Consider the following 17,465-nt stretch of genomic DNA (forward strand, 5'->3'; position numbering starts at 1 on the left):
AAAGGAGTACTACAGGTGTCTCCAAAGGTACATGTTGAGTTGGCGTATTTCGAGATTAGGTTTTGTCACTCCGATTGTCGGAGAGGTATCTCTGGACCCTCTCGGTAATGCACATCACTATAAGCCTTGCAAGTAATGTAGCTAATGAGTTAGTTACGGAATGATGCATTACGTAACGAGTAAAGAGACTTGCTAGTAACGAGATTGAACTAGGTATTGGATACCGACGATCGAATCTCGGGCAAGTAACATACCGATAACAAAGGGAATAACGTATGTTGTTATGCGGTTTGACCGATAAAGATCTTCGCAGAATATGTAGGAGCCAATATGAGCATCCAGGTTCCGCTATTGGTTATTGACCGAGAATAGTTCTAGGTCATGTCTACATTGTTCTCGAACCCGTAGGGTCCGCACGCTTAAGGTTTCGATGACAGTTATATTATGAGTTTATGAGTTTTGATGTACCGAAGGAGTTCGGAGTCCCAGATGAGATCGGGGACATGACGAGGAGTCTCGAAATGGTCGAGACGTAAAGATCGATATATTGCACGACTATATTCGGAGTTCGGAAAGGTTCCGAGTGATTCGGGTATTTTTTGGAGTACCGGAGAGTTACGGGAATTCGCCGGGGAGTATATGGGCCTTATTGGGCCATACGGGAATAGAGGAAGGAGGCCTGCGCCCTCCCTCTGGTCCGAATTGGACAAGGGGGGCAGCCCCCGTTTCCTTCTCCCTCTCCTCCTCTTTCCTTCTCTCCTACTCCAACAAGGAAAGGAGGAGTCCTACTCCCGGTGGGAGTAGGACACCCCCCTTGGCGCGCCTGCTCCCTAGGCCGGCCGCCTCCCCCTTGCTCCTTTATATACAGGGGCAGGGGGGCACCCCATAGACACAACAACAATTCATCCTTGAGATCTATTAGCCGTGTGCGGTGCCCCCCTCCATCATAGTCCTCCTCGATAATATTGTAGCGGTGCTTAGGCGAAGCCCTGCGACGATAGAACATCAAGATCGTCACCACGCCGTCGTGCTGACGGAACTCTCCCTCGACACTCGGCTGGATCGGAGTTCGAGGGACGTCATCGAGCTGAACGTGTGCTAGAACTCGGAGGTGCCGTAGTTTCGGTGCTTGATCGGTCGGGCCGTGAAGACGTACGACTACATCAACCGCGTTGTGCTAACGCTTCCGCTTACGGTCTACGAGGGTACGTGGACAACACTCTCCCCTCTCGTTGCTATGCATCACCATGATCTTGCGTGTGCGTAGGAATTTTTTGAAATTACTACGTTCCCCAACAGTGGCATCCGAGCCTAGGTTTTATGCATTGATGTTATTTGCACGAGTAGAACACAAGTGAGTTGTGGGCGATACAAGTCATACTTCTTACCAGCATGTCATACTTTGGTTCAGCGGTATTGTTGGATGAAGCGGCCCGGACCGACATTACGCGTACACTTACGTGAGACTGGTTTTACCGCCATGCTTCACACACAAGTGACTAGAGAGTGTTGTTTCTCCAACTTTAGTTGAACCGAGTGTGGCTACGCCCGGTCCTTGAGAAGGTTAAAACAACACTAACTTGATGAACTATCTTTGTGGTTTTGATGCGTAGGTAAGAACGGTTCTTGCTCAGCCCGTAGCAGCCACGTAAAATTTGCAACAACAAAGTAGAGGACGTCTAACTTGTTTTTGCAGGGCATGTTGTGATGTGATATGGTCAAGACGTGATGAGATATAAGTTGTTGTATGAGATGATCATGTTTTGTTGAAGTTATCGGCAACTGGCAGAAGCCCTATGGTTGTATCTTTGTTGCATAAGATGCAAGTGCCAAATAATTGCTTTACTTTATCGCTATACGATAGCAATAGTTGCAAGAGCAATAGTTGGCGAGACGACCATGTGACGACACATTGATATAGATCAAGATGATGAAGATCATGGTGTCGTGCTGGTAACGATAGAGATCATGATAGTACTTTGGAGATGGAGATCACAAGCACAAGATGATGATGGCCATATCATATCACTTATATTGATTGCATGTGATGTTTATCTTTTATACATCTTATTTTGCTTAGATTGACAGTAGCATTTTAAGATGATCTCTCACTAAATTATCAAGAAGTGTTCTCCCTGAGTATGCACCGTTGCGAAAGTTCTTCGTGCTGAGACACCACGTGATGATCGGGTGTGATAGGCTCTACGTTCAAATACAACGGGTGCAAAACAGTTGCACACGCGGAATACTCATGTTAAACTTGACGAGCCTAGCATATAACAGATATGGCCTAGGAACACGGAGAGCGAAAGGTCGAGCGTGAATCATATAGTAGATATGATCAACATATTGATGTTCACTGTTGAAACTACTCCATCTCACGTGACGATCGGACATGGTATAGTTGATATGGATCACGTAATCACTTAGAGGATTAGAGGGATGTCTATCTAAGTGGGAGTTCTTAAGTAATATGATTAATTGAACTTAAATTTATCATGAACTTAGTCCTGGTAGTATTTTGCAAATTATGTTGTAGATCAATAGCTTGCATTGTTGCTTTCATATGTTTATTTTGATATGTTCCTAGAGAAAATTGTGTTGAAAGATGTTGGTAGCAATGATGCGGATTGGATCCGTGATCTGAGGTTTATCCTCATTGCTGCACAGAAGAATTATGTCCTTAATGCACCACTAGGTGACAGACCTATTGCAGGAGCAGATGCAGATGTTATGAACGTTTGGCTAGCTCAATATGATGACTACTTGATAGTTTAGTGCACCATGCTTAACGGCTTAGAATCGGGACTTCAAAGACGTTTTGAACGTCATGGACCATATGAGATGTTCCAGGAGTTGAAGTTAATATTTCAAGCAAATACCCGAGTTGAGAGATATGAAGTCTCCAACAAGTTCTATGGCTAAAAGATGGAGGAGAATCGCTCAACTAGTGAGCATGTGCTCAGATTGTCTGGGTACTACAATCGCTTGAATCAAGTGGGAGTTAATCTTCCAGATAAGATAGTGATTGACAGAGTTCTCTAGTCACCATCACCAAGTTAGTAGAACTTTGTGATGAACTACAGTATGCAAGGGATGACGAAAACGATTCCCGAGCTCTTCGTGATGTTGAAATCGACGAAGGTAGAAATCAAGAAAGAGCATCAAGTGTTGATGGTTGACAAGATCACTAGTTTCAAGAAAAGGGCAAAGGGAAAGAAAGGGAACTTCAAGTAGAATGACAAGCAAGTTGTCACTCCCGCGAAGAAGCCCAAAGCTGGACCAAAGCCTGAAACTGAATGATTATACTGCAAAGGAAATGGTCACTGGAAGTGGAAATGCCCTGAATATTTGGTGGATAAGAAGGATGGCAAAGTGAACAAGGGTATATTTGATATACAGGTTATTGATGTGTACCTTACTAGTGTTTATAGTAGCCCCTGAGTATTTGATACTTGTTCGGTTGCTAAATATTAGTAACTCGAAACAGGAGTTACAGAATAAACAGAGACTAGTTGAGGGTGAAGTGACGATGTGTGTTGGAAGTGGTTCCAAGATTGATATGATCATCATCGCACACTCCCTATACTTTCGGGATTAGTGTTAAACCTAAATAAATGTTATTTGGCGTTTGCGTTGAGCATGAATATGATTTGATCATGTTTATTGCGATACGGTTATTCATTTAAAGTCAAAGAATAATTGTTGTTCTATTTACATGAATAAAACCTTCGATGGTCATACACCCAATGAAAATAGTTTGTTGGATCTCGATCGTAGTAATACACATATTCATAATATTGATGTCAAAAGATGCAAAGTTGATAATGATACTGCAACTTATTTGTGGCACTGCCGTTTGGGTCATATCGGTGTAAAGCGCATGAAGAAACTCCATAAAGATGGATTTTTGGAATCTCTTGGTTATGAATCATTTGATGCTTGCGAACCGTGCCTTTTGGGCAAGATGACTAAAACTCCGTTCTCCGGAACAATGGAACGAGCTACTGACTTGATGGAAATAATACATACCGATGTATACGGTCCAATGAGTGTTGATGCTCATGGCGGGTATCATTATTTTCTGACCTTCACAAGATGAATTGAGCAGATATGAGTATATCTACTTAATGAAGCACAAGTCTGAAACATTTGGAAAGTTCAAAGAATTTCAGAGTGAAGTGGAGAATGATCGTAACAAGAAAATAAAGTTTCTGCAATTTGATTGCGGAGACAAATATTTGAGTTACGAGTTTGGTCTTCAATTAAAATAGTGTGGAATAGTTTCACAAACTCATGCCATCTGGAACACCACAGCTTAATGGTGTGTCTGAACTTCATAACAATACTTTATTGGATATATATAGTGCGATCTATGATGTATCTTACCAATTTACCACTATCATTTTGGGGTTATGCATTAGAGATAGTTGCATTCATTTTAAAACAAGGCACCATCAAAATCCATTGAGACGACGCCTTATGAACTGTGGTTTGGCGAGAAACCAAAGTTGTCGTTTCTTAAAGATTGGGGCTGCGATGCTTATGTGAAAAAGTTTTCACCTGATAAGCTCGAACCCAAATTGGAGAAGTGAGTCTTCATAGAATACCCAAAGGTAACTATTGGGTACACCTTCTATCACAGATCCGAAAGCAAGATTCGTTGCTAAGATGGATCCTTTCTAGAGAAGGAGTTTCTCTCGAAAGAAGTGAGTGGGAGGAAAGTAGAACTTGATAAGGTAATTGTACCTTCTCCCAAATTGGAAAGTAGTTCACCACAGAAATCAGTTCCAGTGATGCCTACACCGATTAGTGAGGAAGTTAATGATGATGATCATGAAGCTTCAGATCAAGTTACTACCGAACCTCGTAGGTCTTCCAGAATAAGATCCGCACCAAAGTGGTACGGTAATCCCGTTCTAGAAGTCATGTTACTAGACCATGATGAACCTACGAACTATGAGGAAGCAATGATGAGCCCAGATTCCGTGAAATGGCTTGAGGCCATGAAATCTGAGATAGGATCCATGTATGAGAACAAAGTATGGACTTTGATTGACTTGCTCGATGATCAGCAAGCCATGTTAAATAAATGGATCTTCAAGAGGACGACGGACACTGATAGTAGTGTTACTATCTACAAAGCTCGACTTGTCACAAAAGGTTTTCGACAAGCTACAATGAGATTTTCTCAACTGTAGCGATGCTTAAGTCTGTCCGAATCATGTTAGCAATTGTCACATGTTATGAAATCTGGCAAATGGATGTCAAAACTACATTCTTTAATGGATTTATTAAAGAAGAGTTGTATATGATGCAACCAGGAGGTTTTGTTAATCCTAAAGGTACTAACAAAATGTGCAAGCTCCAACGATCCATCAATGGACTGGTGCAAGCATCTCGGAGTTGGAATATACGCTTTGATGAGTTGATCAAAGCATATGGTTTTATACAGACTTTTGTAAAGGCCTGTATTTACAAGAAAGTGAGTGGGAGCTCTGTAGCATTTCTGATATTATATGTGCAAGACATATTGTTGATTGGAAATGATATAGAATTTCTGGATAGCATAAAAGGATACTTGAATAAAAAGTTTTCCAATGAAAGACCTCGGTGAAGCTGCTTACATATTGAGCATCAAGATCTATTGAGATAGATCAAGACGCTTGATAAGTTTTTCAATAAGTACATACCTTGTCAAGATTTTGAAATAGTTCAAAATGGAACAGTCAAAGAAAGAGTTCTTGCCTGTGTTGCAAAGGTGTGAAATTGAGTAAGACTCAAGACCCGACCACGGCAGAAAATAGAAAGAGAATGAAAGTCATTCCCTATGCATCAGTCATAGGTTCTATAAAAGTATGCCATGCTATGGACCAGACCTATTGTATACTCTGCCCTGGTTTGGCAAGGGAGTACAATAGTGATCTAGGAGTAGATCACTGGACATTGGTCAAAATTATCCTTAGTAGAATAAGGATATGTTTCTCGATTATGGAGGTGATAAAAGAGTTCGTCGTAAAGAGTTACATCGATGCAAGCTTTTACACCGATCCAGATGACTCTAAGTCTCAATCTGGATACATATTGAAAGTGGGAGCAATTAGCTAGAGTAGCTCCGTGCAAAGCATTGTAGACATAGAATATTTGCAAAATACATACGACTCTGTAATATGACAGACCCGTTGACTAAACTTCTCTCACGAGCAAAACATGATCATACCTTAGTACTCTTTGGGTGTTAATCACATAGCGATGTGAACTAGATTATTGACTCTAGTAAACCTTTGGGTGTTGATCACATGACGATGTGAACTATGGGTATTAATCACATACAGATGTGAATATTGGTGTTAAATCACATGATGATGTGAACTAGATTATTGACTCTAGTGCAAGTGGGAGACTGAAGGAAATATGCCCTAGAGGCAATAATAAAGTTATTATTTATTTCCTTATATCATGATAAATGTTTATTATTCATGCTAGAATTGTATTAACCGGAAACATAATACATGTGTGAATACATAGACAAACATAGTGTCACTAGTATGCCTCTACTTGACTAGCTCGTTTATCAAAGATGGTTATGTTTCCTAACCATGGACAAAAGAGTTGTCATTTGATTAACGGGATCACATCATTAGGAGAATGATGTGATTGACTTGACCCATTCCGTTAGCTTAGCACTTGATCGTTTAGTATGTTGCTGTTGCTTTCTTCATGACTTATACATGTTCCTGTAACTATGAGATTATGCAACTCCCGTTTACCGGAGGAACACTTTGGGTGCTACCAAACGTCACAACGTAACTGGGTGATTATAAAGGAGTACTACAGGTGTCTCCAAAGGTACATGTTGGGTTGGCGTATTTCGAGATTAGGTTTTGTCACTCCGATTGTCGGAGAGGTATCTCTGGGCCCTCTCGGTAATGCACATCACTATAAGCCTTGCAAGCAATGTAGCTAATGAGTTAGTTACGGAATGATGCATTACGTAACGAGTAAAGAGACTTGCCAGTAACGAGATTGAACTAGGTATTAGATACCGACGATCGAATCTCGGGCAAGTAACATACCGATGACAAAGGGAACAACCTATGTTGTTATGCGGTTTGACCGATAAAGATCTTCGCAGAATATGTAGGAGCCAATATGAGCATCCAGGTTCCGCTATTGGTTATTGACCGAGAATAGTTCTAGGTCATGTCTACATTGTTCTCGAACCCGTAGGGTCCGCACGCTTAAGGTTTCGATGACAGTTATATTATGAGTTTATGAGTTTTGATGTACCGAAGGAGTTCGGAGTCCTGGATGAGATCGGGGACATGACGAGGAGTCTCGAAATGGTCGAGACGTAAAGATCGATATATTAGAAGACTATATTCGGAGTTCGGAAAGGTTCCGAGTGATTCGGGTATTTTTGGAGTACCGGAGAGTTACGGGAATTCGCCGGGGAGTATATGGGCCTTATTGGGCCATACGGGAATAGAGGAGAGAGGCCAAAAGGAAGGAGGCCTGCGCCCCCCCCTCTGGTCCGAATTGGACAAGGGGGGCAGCCCCCTTTTCCTTCTCCCTCTCCTCCTCTTTCCTTCTCTCCTACTCCAACAAGGAAAGGAGGAGTCCTACTCCCGGTGGGAGTAGGACACCCCCCTTGGCGCGCCTCCTCCCTAGGCCGGCCGCCTCCCCCCTTGCTCCTTTATATAGGGGGGCAGGGGGGCACCCCATAGACACAACAACAATTGATCCTTGAGATCTATTAGCTGTGTGCAGTGCCGCCCTCCACCATAGTCCTCCTCAATAATATTGTAGCGGTGCTTAGGCGAAGCCCTGCGATGATAGACCATCAAGATCGTCACCACGCCGTCGTGCTGGCGGAACTCTCCCTCGACACTCGGCTGGATCGGAGTTCGAGGGACGTCATCGAGCTGAACGTGTGCTAGAACTCGGAGGTGCCGTAGTTTCGATGCTTGATCGGTCGGGCCGTGAAGACGTACGACTACATCAACCGCGTTGTGCTAACGCTTCCGCTTACGGTCTACGAGGGTACGTGGACAACACTCCCCCCTCTCGTTGCTATGCATCATCATGATCTTGCGTGTGCGTAGGAAATTTTTGAAATTACTACGTTCCCCAACAAGTGGGCCAGAAGTGAGGCCCATTGGTCCCGGTTCGTCCTACCAATCGGGAACAAAGGGGCCATACGAACCGGGACCAATGCCCCCCATGAAGTCCGGCAGGCCCCCTGGCCTTACGAACCGGAACCAATGGGCCCATGGGTCCTGATTCGTGACGGAACTGGAAGTAATGGGCTTATCTGGCCCAAACAAAAGCCTTGTTTTCTACTATGTACATCCATATCATCCCCACCAGATCCGCCTCTCCACGGCCTGTCGGCACGGTCGTTGGATTTCGTCCAGCTCGAGTGAGCCCGCAGCTCCCGGCCGAGCCCAACGAACCACATCTCTAGAGATTTATATCATACCCACATCAAATGTATATCATAAACACATCTCTAGAGATTTAATTACATACGTGATACATGAATTTATTTCAAACAACATTTCTGTTCCAATTTGCTAAATATTGAAGTTGTTGGCTATCTTGACCAGGACATCACATAGCTCCTTGGGCTTGGAGCTCATGATGGCGTGGTCAGCTCCTGCAATCTCCTCGACTTCCGTTCCAGGGCTCAGAACCACCATCCAGCGTTGCATCTCCTCAGTGCTGGAAACATCTGCCTTGGCAACCACGTATAGCTTCTTCACCGACCCATAGTTGCGTTCGGTGAGCAGCCCTGCGTCCTTCATCACTGGATCATCCACGAATTGGTTTCCAGGCCTCACCAACATTTTTGCCAGGGCCAAATCCTGCAACAACATTGTTGAATTGAATCGCATTATGTGCCAATGCAATACTCGGTTGTTCTGAAGTGGGTAAGGAGGTTAGTATATTATAAGAGATCAAGAGGATGTTAAGCTGTGCTATGCACCTCAGGTGGACTTTGCTGGTAACCCTTGTGAGCTAAGAAGTCTGGGCCCACTATGATTGCAACACCTACACCCTGGTTGTTGTTGATTGCCAGCATCTCGCAGTCCATGAGCAGTCCTTCCGATGATGCTCTTCTCATGAACTAATCACATCCCATCACAAGTTAAGATAAAAAGTAGCATTAATATTGGAATTATCAAAGTTAGAGACCACGGTTTATAACGTACTCCTTCCAACAACAAAAAGCAGATATATATAACTTTCATCCAAACATTTATAAATTTCCTACGAGTAGTAGAGTACTGTTTTGAATATTATTATCGGATAATAGAAAATCATGCATAGCTATTCATTTCGGAAGATATATTCATCATGTTGTAATTTTATCGAGTACTATACAGTTACATAATGTAACTGTAACAACTAGTTGTGAAAGTTACATATTCAAATCATATAAAATATTGAGCTCCCTTGCATCGGAATTTATTGAAGTAGCCTCTATATAATGTTTTTTTTGCGGGTAGCCTCTATATAAGGTTGATGCAGCTTCTATACAATGATTTTTTTTTTAGGGAGCCTCTATACAATGTTAGATATTGTATAGATGTTCCGTCAATTAATTCGGATTGTAGAAAGTATATTATATAACTTGTAGAAGTGCATGTGCTAGCCAATGCAACCAAAAGACCGATCTGATGGAAGAGACTAGGCTGCACATTATACGTCAACATTCCCCTCACGTGTGGCTCCCTCAAGCCTAAACGTGGACTGAAAATGGGCTGCAATTTACTTGCCTCAGTCGGGTCTTGAACTCAAGACCTCTTGGCTCTGTGTGATGTGATAAGTCTTCTCTATTTTTTTTCGCATATACACGGCAGTGAAATACAGAGCGAAAGTTTGAGTCAACGGAGAATAAGAAACCCTTGAACAATTGACATACCTCCTCGGTTGTGACGCCCATGTGCTTGCCAACGCACGGCATCGCGGCTGCCACGAACACGGCCGTGGCGACCTTGCCGGGGAACCTCTCCATCGTTAGCGCGATGCTGAGGCCGCCGTGGCTGTGCCCGACAAGGATCAGCCTCTCGCTGCCACCCTCGGGAGCTGCGGCCACCACGTCGAGCAGCGGCCGAGAGTACTCTTCGAACGAGTGCACCTCGTCGATGCGCGCTGGGTGGGCGCCGGACGCGGCGAGGTCGACTGCCGTGACGCGGTGCCCCGCGGCCTCGAGCGCCACGATCACCTTGTACCAGCACCACGCCCCGTGGCAGAGGCCGTGAACCAGGACGAAATGGTTCCTCACGCTGTTGCTGTTGCTGCTCTGGATCCTCTCCATTTCTTGTGTAAAATTTGTTTTGTTTTGTGTTGGATGTTGGTTGCCGCGCGCATGGCCTGATATTTATAACGCAAATTGGTCTTTGTCGATAGCTTGTCACTATCAGCTGACATAATTTATCTGGTGTGGTTCATTTGACGCGTAGAGTCTCTACCAGCTTCTGGTGAGGTTTTTGTACGTTCGTACGACGGGTTCCAAGGAAACAATCATACATCCAGGATCGAGTAGTAAATTGCATCAGATCCAGTTGACCTGCAAGATAGCTAGCAGACGAGCGACGGGCGTTTGATTGATGGTGACGCAAGGCAGAGACAAACACTTAAAATTCCAGGTTAACAAACGAGGAGGCATGTTGAGATCTATTTCTACACGCCGGTGCAAAAGATTTTCAGCCCTTTATCAATAAAGAAACGGAGAAGCTAATTTCAGGAGGCTATGTGTAAGCTGAAGTAACTACTCAGTCTCAAGTTAAGCCAAGATGTGGGAACTAATATCTACCGAGTGTCAACAAAGATAGCTTGTATGTTTTGAGATGCCATTTTTTTTTGCCACCACATCCTCCATTCTATTTGAGGAGTTGATAAGTGCAGTCCAAACATATTTAAGTCCGCTCCAGTTATGCCGAACCTTTTTTGTTTGTGAAATTCAATTATACTCATGCAGATGCATGTGCAGATGAACTGAAGCAATTTCTTGGACACAGTAGGTTCATGTCCTCAATAATTATGTACGTACTCTTTTTTGCTGTCCCCCATTGGCCAAACATTCTCCTTATTGCAAGCATAATCCTGTGAGCGGGGAAAAAAAATTCCATTTGACTTTAGAAAAACATAAACATTTGCTCCCTCCATCTTAAAATAAGTGTCTCAAGCTTAGTACAATTTTGTATTATAATAGTACAAAGTTGAGACACTTATTTTGGGACGGGGGAGTATAACACTAAATCGTTATTGTTTGATCCATTTTAAAATATTTATTTATTGAAGATGCTATTCTCTTTAATGTACGCCAATTTGGTGTACAGTTGGTAAAAAAAAAAGAAGATTGGGGTGCACTTTCCCTAAAAAAAGAAGATTGGTGTGCACTTGGGGGGGGGGGGGGGGGGGGGGATGCTATCCAGGACACTGGCCCCAGCCCGTGCCCAAAGAAGAGCCTCTCATCCCGGATAATCTGAACCAGCCCGAAATCCACCATGTCGTGAGAATGACCAATGTGGAAAGGCCTTTGTGCTGTTAAGTGCGGAACATATTGAAGGCCGAGGCCCACTACGTGAGGAAGTCTATTCAGCGCGTTCGGCGCCGGGGAAGCGAACCGGCGCCTACTGGCAGCATCAAGTGGGCCGGCCCACAGACGGAGCGAGCAGTAAACGGTCGCGTGAAAAAACAAAGCAAAAATGTGGTAGAAACACGACTCGAACTCACGCAGCTAGGCAGCAGGACTTTTCAGCTAACCACTACAACATTGGATGACTAGTTATTCAAATCAAACGCGAACTTTATAAGAACATAAGAGCCCCGCCATTTATTGCACAAAATAATACAGTTTACTCTATAGCTTGTATTTTCGAATTTCTTAAATACTGTACGTTTTACTTTATAGCTTGAACAAAAGTTCATTGAATTTGAAAATAAGTTCTTCAAATTTAAAAAAAGTTCATCGAATTTGGAAAAAATTCATGGATTTTAAAAAGAGTTCTTCCCGTTTATGAAAAAAAGTTCAACGCATTTGAAAAAAGGTTCACAAACTTGAAAAAAAGTTCACAACTTTGAGAAAAAGTTCACAACTTTGAGAAAAAGTTCATCGGATTTGAGAAAAGTTCATTGAATTTAGAAAAAAATCATCGATTTTGAAAAGAGTTCATCCCGTTTTTGAAAAAAAGTTCATTGCATTTGAAAAAGGTTCACAAATTTGAAAAAAAGGTCATCGAATTTGAAAAATAGGTTCACGAATTAAAAAAACGCGCACTGAATAAAACAAAGAAAGATGAGACAAAAAGAAAAAAGAAAAAGAATAAAAAAGAAACCAAACTGAAGAAAGAGTAAAAAGCAAAGAAAGAACTAACTAGTTCATTCTGGGCGGATGCCCTGGTTGCTACGGCGTGCAGTTGCAACGAAGAGGTCGCGGGTTCGACTCCCCGTCTCCTCACACTTTTTGCGTTTGCGTTTGAAAACCAGGAAAAAAGAACGGAATGGGCCGGCCCAACTAGAAGCTCCTGCAGGCGCCAGTTGGCGAACCGGCGCATAAGCGCCAAATAAGATTTGCATGGTCAAACAACACAACGAAAGCATGTCGTGCCAAATCTTTTTTTTAACACAGTACAGACGCAAAGCGCTCATATACACACACATACACTCACTCCTATGAACGCAGACACGCACACCCTATCCCTATGAGCACCTCTGAAAGACTGAGCCGGCATATCATCTTGAAATTTATAAAGTCGCCGTAGGCACCTCGTCGTCGACGTGAACATCTCCTCCCACTGAATGCGCATCGCCGGAAATCTTGAAATAAATCCAGGAATAAATGCGAACACCAGGACTTGAACCCTCGTGGGCTGGAGATACCACAGTCCCTCTAATCATCCAACTACAGGTTGGGTCGTGCCAAACCTATTATGAGTATAATTTTGCAATAATTTTTACTCATGATTAAACCTAATAATCTCAATTTTCTGTGAGAATTACTTAATAACTAATGAATGCAAAAGATTGCAAGTCTCTTTGTTTATTTTTGTCGCCGGCAGGGATGGACTATTTTCGGTGCAAAGTCAAGCTATACATGGAAGATAATAATCACAATGATCTTTTTTGCAGTAAAGTCACAGTGATCAATCCCAATTAATAGGAGGCACACAGTTTATTCCAGAGGAGAAGATGATGCCGGTATGACTGTGAGCACTAGTACCAGTGGTTGTACCTGTGACATCGACATCTTCTATGAAGACACCTAAAGTCAATTCGCACCGAAGGTGCACAGAAACCATATTCTGCCCACCGGCAGTACATAATGGCGAGAAAACCCTTCATCGAGAAGAGTCGCTCGTCCAACAAGCCATCCCTTCATGGTCGCCGCCAACATTCCCATCTACAATAGTAGTCGCCATTTCCATAGCCATCTCCATTAGCCACAATACTTGTAATCAGGAATACATAGCAATCGTAAGGCGTGTAAGCATTCCTGTTAAAGTACCACTTTCTACCATGTCTCTTATTTGTGATTCATCTGCGACGTGTGAGTATTCCCCTCACAATAAGGGCTGAGGCGTAGACACACAGCCCTATGTACTTGTGCTAAGTGATTTTTTATTTACTTTGAAAATAACGTTATTCGATGTGTTACACAACAGTTTTTGTCTCCTGTCTCTATCTACTTCTAAGGCCCCGTCGGTACCTGAGACACCGAGGATCGATCAAGGAGAGGTTCAGTGTAGAGAGAAGGAGAAGGCTATGCCAAACTTCGCTAACAATAAGATTAGTACGGTAGTTTTATCTTTTTCTCTGGGGTACGTAAAGTGCAACCATTAAACATTCAATGCGTTAGTCTGGTTAATCTCTTAATAACAAATGTAACCCCATGATACGGTAAGGACCTTGGTTAGACTGTAGAACCTCGATGGCGGCAACAGTTGGTGGGGGGTTATTTGGACGCGTCTCCCACAAACGACGTGTTCAAAACAGATAAGTAACAATGTTAACTAGTCCCATATGTTGAAATATCTAGGTAGGATATCGAGCGCATGCATACAATTGCAAGGAAAACCTCTAGCCATGGCCTATTTACTTATTATTGTTTCTTCCTATAAACTATGTGATTTGATAACAAGCTCTTGTAGAAATTACCTTCCCAAGACATGAATTATCGTGGTTTGATAACCTAGGTCTAGGTTAGGGAGAAACGGAACTATTCACATCTTAAACCAGATCGAAGGTAATCAATCATTTTTCCTGTGCTTGCCGATGAAGATTAATAGTTATCCTCGTAAGGTGACTAGATTCTTTGTTTTATTCTATTTTCAATTTTTAGTCTATTTTCGTCCTGAGTTTATTTGTCAAATGTTTATAAGAACTTCATTTTTTTTATTATGGCTACCAAAAAGTTTTGGGAGTTTGCAACTCCCAATGAAGATTTTATGCGTGCACCAACAGAAATGTTGCTTAGAACCATGGTCCTGCCGGACCTATGCTCAGCGCCACACATCTCACGTTAGCTTCTAAGTGGATCTATGCATGGCGGGTTCAATAGAGCATGGCGGGAATGATCAAGAGATGGGTTACAAGGCCTACGCACGCTAATAAACCTACTGAATGCTAGTAAAATAGGGAATAAATTAGTGCACTTGCCTGGGATGTCTCCCATGCACCTGCTCCATTCACAATTGTTTAATGCCTCACTACGCGGGGCAGCTACCAATGAGGATTTCGACATTGAAAATAATTCTGGTACTACTGCCATATATGGGTATAAATATTTCTACCGTGTGCTAGTTCTCTTTATAACATCAGTTATCCTTGGAAAGCCAGAATGGACTATACCACACGGTATATTATTTGGTTCATCTTCTTTCTTATAGAAGTGTGGCTTCTCTTTTGGCGTGCTACGCATTTGAATCTGTTGAGAAAAGGATTATTGCATTGTTTGGTGCCAGAATTGCATGTCTGCATGTCAAGACATGCCAACATCTAACATATAAAGCCTGCTAGGGTACCCGCCCATCTGGAGGCCTTCGCGCGTGCGCAATGGTCGGCCGTTCGATCAACTCGCTCGATCGTTTTTCACCCTCGATTTTTACTGTTCACTGCTATCTTTTGTTACTCTTTGACTGATTTACTGGGTGAATGCCACTGGGTCCATAAAATCGGTGGTCCACGCGGCAGCGAAGTGTTCGTCGACTCGGACGGTGACCAATGAAGACGCCCGTGAAAAAACCTAGATCGAGCAGTCAAAGGGATCACGTCCTCCTCGTTCCTTCCACTCCCTCGCCTCCTCCTTCCTCCCCATCCAGCGGCGCCTCCTCCCTCTTTCCCACGGCCTCCCGCATCGCGCCGCCACCGGCTGGCTCCTCCTCCTCTCTTCTAGATCGGGCGCAGCCGCCATAGGAGAGCATGGGCTCGAACTGAGTGAGGAAGAGGTGGTTTGCGGCCACGCGGGTGAGGAGGGCGGCCTTCCGCTGAACGCCACCGTCCTCTCCTCGCGCGCCCTCGCGGCCAGAAGAGGCAGATACGTACGGAGGATCCACGAGCTTGGTGCCATCCGTCCCGTCCGTCGACGCCCACCCCCTCTTCCCCAACGCGTAGGTGCTCTATTCACTTGCGTCTTTGCTGCCTCAAGTGTGCGGGTGAGTCTGCAAACCCCTCTCTAATTTCTATCTCTCTCTCTCCCTCTCTCTTGATTCGGTTGCATTGCGTTGCAAGAATTATTATTGTGCAGAGGTGGCTGCAGCTATGCACATAATAATTTCTAAAACTGTGATATGTTTTTGAGGCTGCAGATGCGCCACCAGCTGTTTGTATAAATGTTCAAGGAGGACTGCTCTGGGGAGGACAGCACGTGTGTTTGAAAGAGAGGGATGGAAAAGAGGGGCTGGAGTGAGAGGAGAAGAGGAAGGAATTGAACCACATGTTATTTCTTTGTCATCGACGTCATCCCACCATTGTAGAGATTTTCTTGGATGACATGCGGCCCATACTCTCGCCCCTTGTTCTCCATCTCTGTTGGTACCCTTTCATGGTTTCTTGTCCACTTCTTTCATGATTTATTCTTTTCAAATAGTAATTCAGGTTGTTATACTAATTTGATTGATGTGGGTGGTGTAATAATTCAGGTCGTGCAGGATGGTCTGCTAATTTCCCTGATGCTTCATCAGGTTTCGCTTTTTGATACATTGATTGATTCCCAATTTGATGCAAATAACCAAAATGAATGGATATTACTTATGGTCGGACTAAATTTTCCGCATTTTGTGTGTGATTATGCTCAGGTTTTGGAAGAATCGGGCTAAGGGGTGATTGTGCTCTGGTTTTGATGCAGGTACTTTTGAAATCTGAAACTTTGGTTTGGTATGACAAGCAATGCTAATAAGATTTGAATAGACAATATAGTTACTAGAGTCACTTCATACTAATGCGCAAACTTATTTTGCATTGCAGTGAGATTCAGATAATTTTAAGAAACACATGCAAAGGAGTCCAAACAGGACGGGCTCGGTGTACATGGTTTTCAGTTAATGCAGGTACTTTTGAAATCTGAAACTTTGGTTTGGTATGACAGGCAATGCTAATAAGATTTGAATAGACAATATAGTTACTAGAGTCACTTCATACTAATGCGCAAACTCATTTTGCATTGCAGCGAGATTCGGATAGTTTTCCTGCTGTAGAGTTTTGGAGCTTGCTCTGTTAATACGTGTTATTTTTTGTATCACAGTTTAGGTCTGACCAGCACAAGTGGCAACAGGCAGTAGTGGAGAAGGCATGAAGAGGCCCACATCTGAAAATCTCAACTATTCTAGGATTTTCGAGGTAATTTCTCAAACTGAAAAGCTCAACTAAAGGAAGACACCTATTTCTATGCACAAATGCTTTGTTGCTAGAAGAATTTGTGGAAAGAAAAATGTCTCCCCCGTTCATTGCCTTTCAGATTCATATGTGAAGTCTATTGTTCTTCATTTTAGTTAACTAATTGCTTATTTCTTGTTGTTTCAGCTGCTGACCATGTGATTGGTAGCCTACAATTTGTTCATGGGTTGCTGATTTCTCAAGTTTTGCCTCACACAAAAGAGGGCTAGCAACACCTTTGACAGAAACAGCCAACGTTTAGTGCAGAACCGGTATATTCTGGTTGTCTTTCATTTAGTTGACGGCATGCAAGACTGATTTGATGCATCTACTGCTTGTTGACTTGGTTATATTTATCTATGAAGGTAATTTCAGTGTTTCATTTGTGTGAACATTTCTTTTGTTACAGATTTTACCTGCTCGACGAAGTGCAAAAAAGTAAAATGTATCATTTATATAGCTAACTGGAATAAAGAGTAGCATCGTCTCTCAACAAGATATTTTGTGTGTTCCGCGGCAAATTTGAGTGATACATTTATGAGCGCCTGGCGAGGTTCTCAGCAAGTTTAGTTTAGGCATAATTT

At 43.0% G+C, this 17,465-nt stretch overlaps 1 protein-coding gene and 1 long non-coding RNA gene across 2 annotated transcripts; one reads left to right on the top strand and one right to left on the bottom strand.

Annotated features, from left to right (window-relative positions):
* Window positions 1-8,576: 8,576 nt before the first annotated feature.
* On the bottom strand, window positions 8,577-10,324 carry LOC123067820 (esterase PIR7B). Its single transcript, XM_044490445.1, has 3 exons — window positions 9,929-10,324; window positions 8,990-9,130; window positions 8,577-8,867 (listed from the first exon to the last, which is right to left on the bottom strand). The coding sequence occupies exons 1-3, from the start codon at window positions 10,322-10,324 to the stop codon at window positions 8,577-8,579; spliced, it is 828 nt and encodes a 275-aa protein (XP_044346380.1).
* A 5,884-nt stretch (window positions 10,325-16,208) lies between these two features.
* LOC123066346 (uncharacterized) lies at window positions 16,209-17,225 on the top strand. The gene is made up of 4 exons (XR_006431320.1): window positions 16,209-16,354; window positions 16,474-16,556; window positions 16,751-16,845; window positions 17,029-17,225. It is a non-coding gene; the product is annotated as an uncharacterized lncRNA (long non-coding RNA).
* The last annotated feature ends 240 nt before the right edge of the window (window positions 17,226-17,465 follow it).

Source organism: Triticum aestivum, chromosome 3B (genome assembly GCF_018294505.1).
Source record: "Triticum aestivum cultivar Chinese Spring chromosome 3B, IWGSC CS RefSeq v2.1, whole genome shotgun sequence".
Lineage (NCBI taxonomy): Eukaryota > Viridiplantae > Streptophyta > Magnoliopsida > Poales > Poaceae > Triticum > Triticum aestivum.

What these genes read in the sequence shown, in the direction of transcription:
- LOC123067820 (XM_044490445.1), bottom strand. Translation starts at nt 10,324, where the DNA reads ATGGAGAGGATCCAGAGCAGCAACAGCAACAGCGTGAGGAACCATTTC. An exon ending in TGGGCGTCACAACCGAGGAG is followed by an intron (nt 9,131 to 9,928) that starts GTATGTCAATTG and finishes GGATGTGATTAG; the next exon opens with TTCATGAGAAGAGCATCATC. An exon ending in ACCAGCAAAGTCCACCTGAG is followed by an intron (nt 8,868 to 8,989) that starts GTGCATAGCACA and finishes ATGTTGTTGCAG; the next exon opens with GATTTGGCCCTGGCAAAAAT.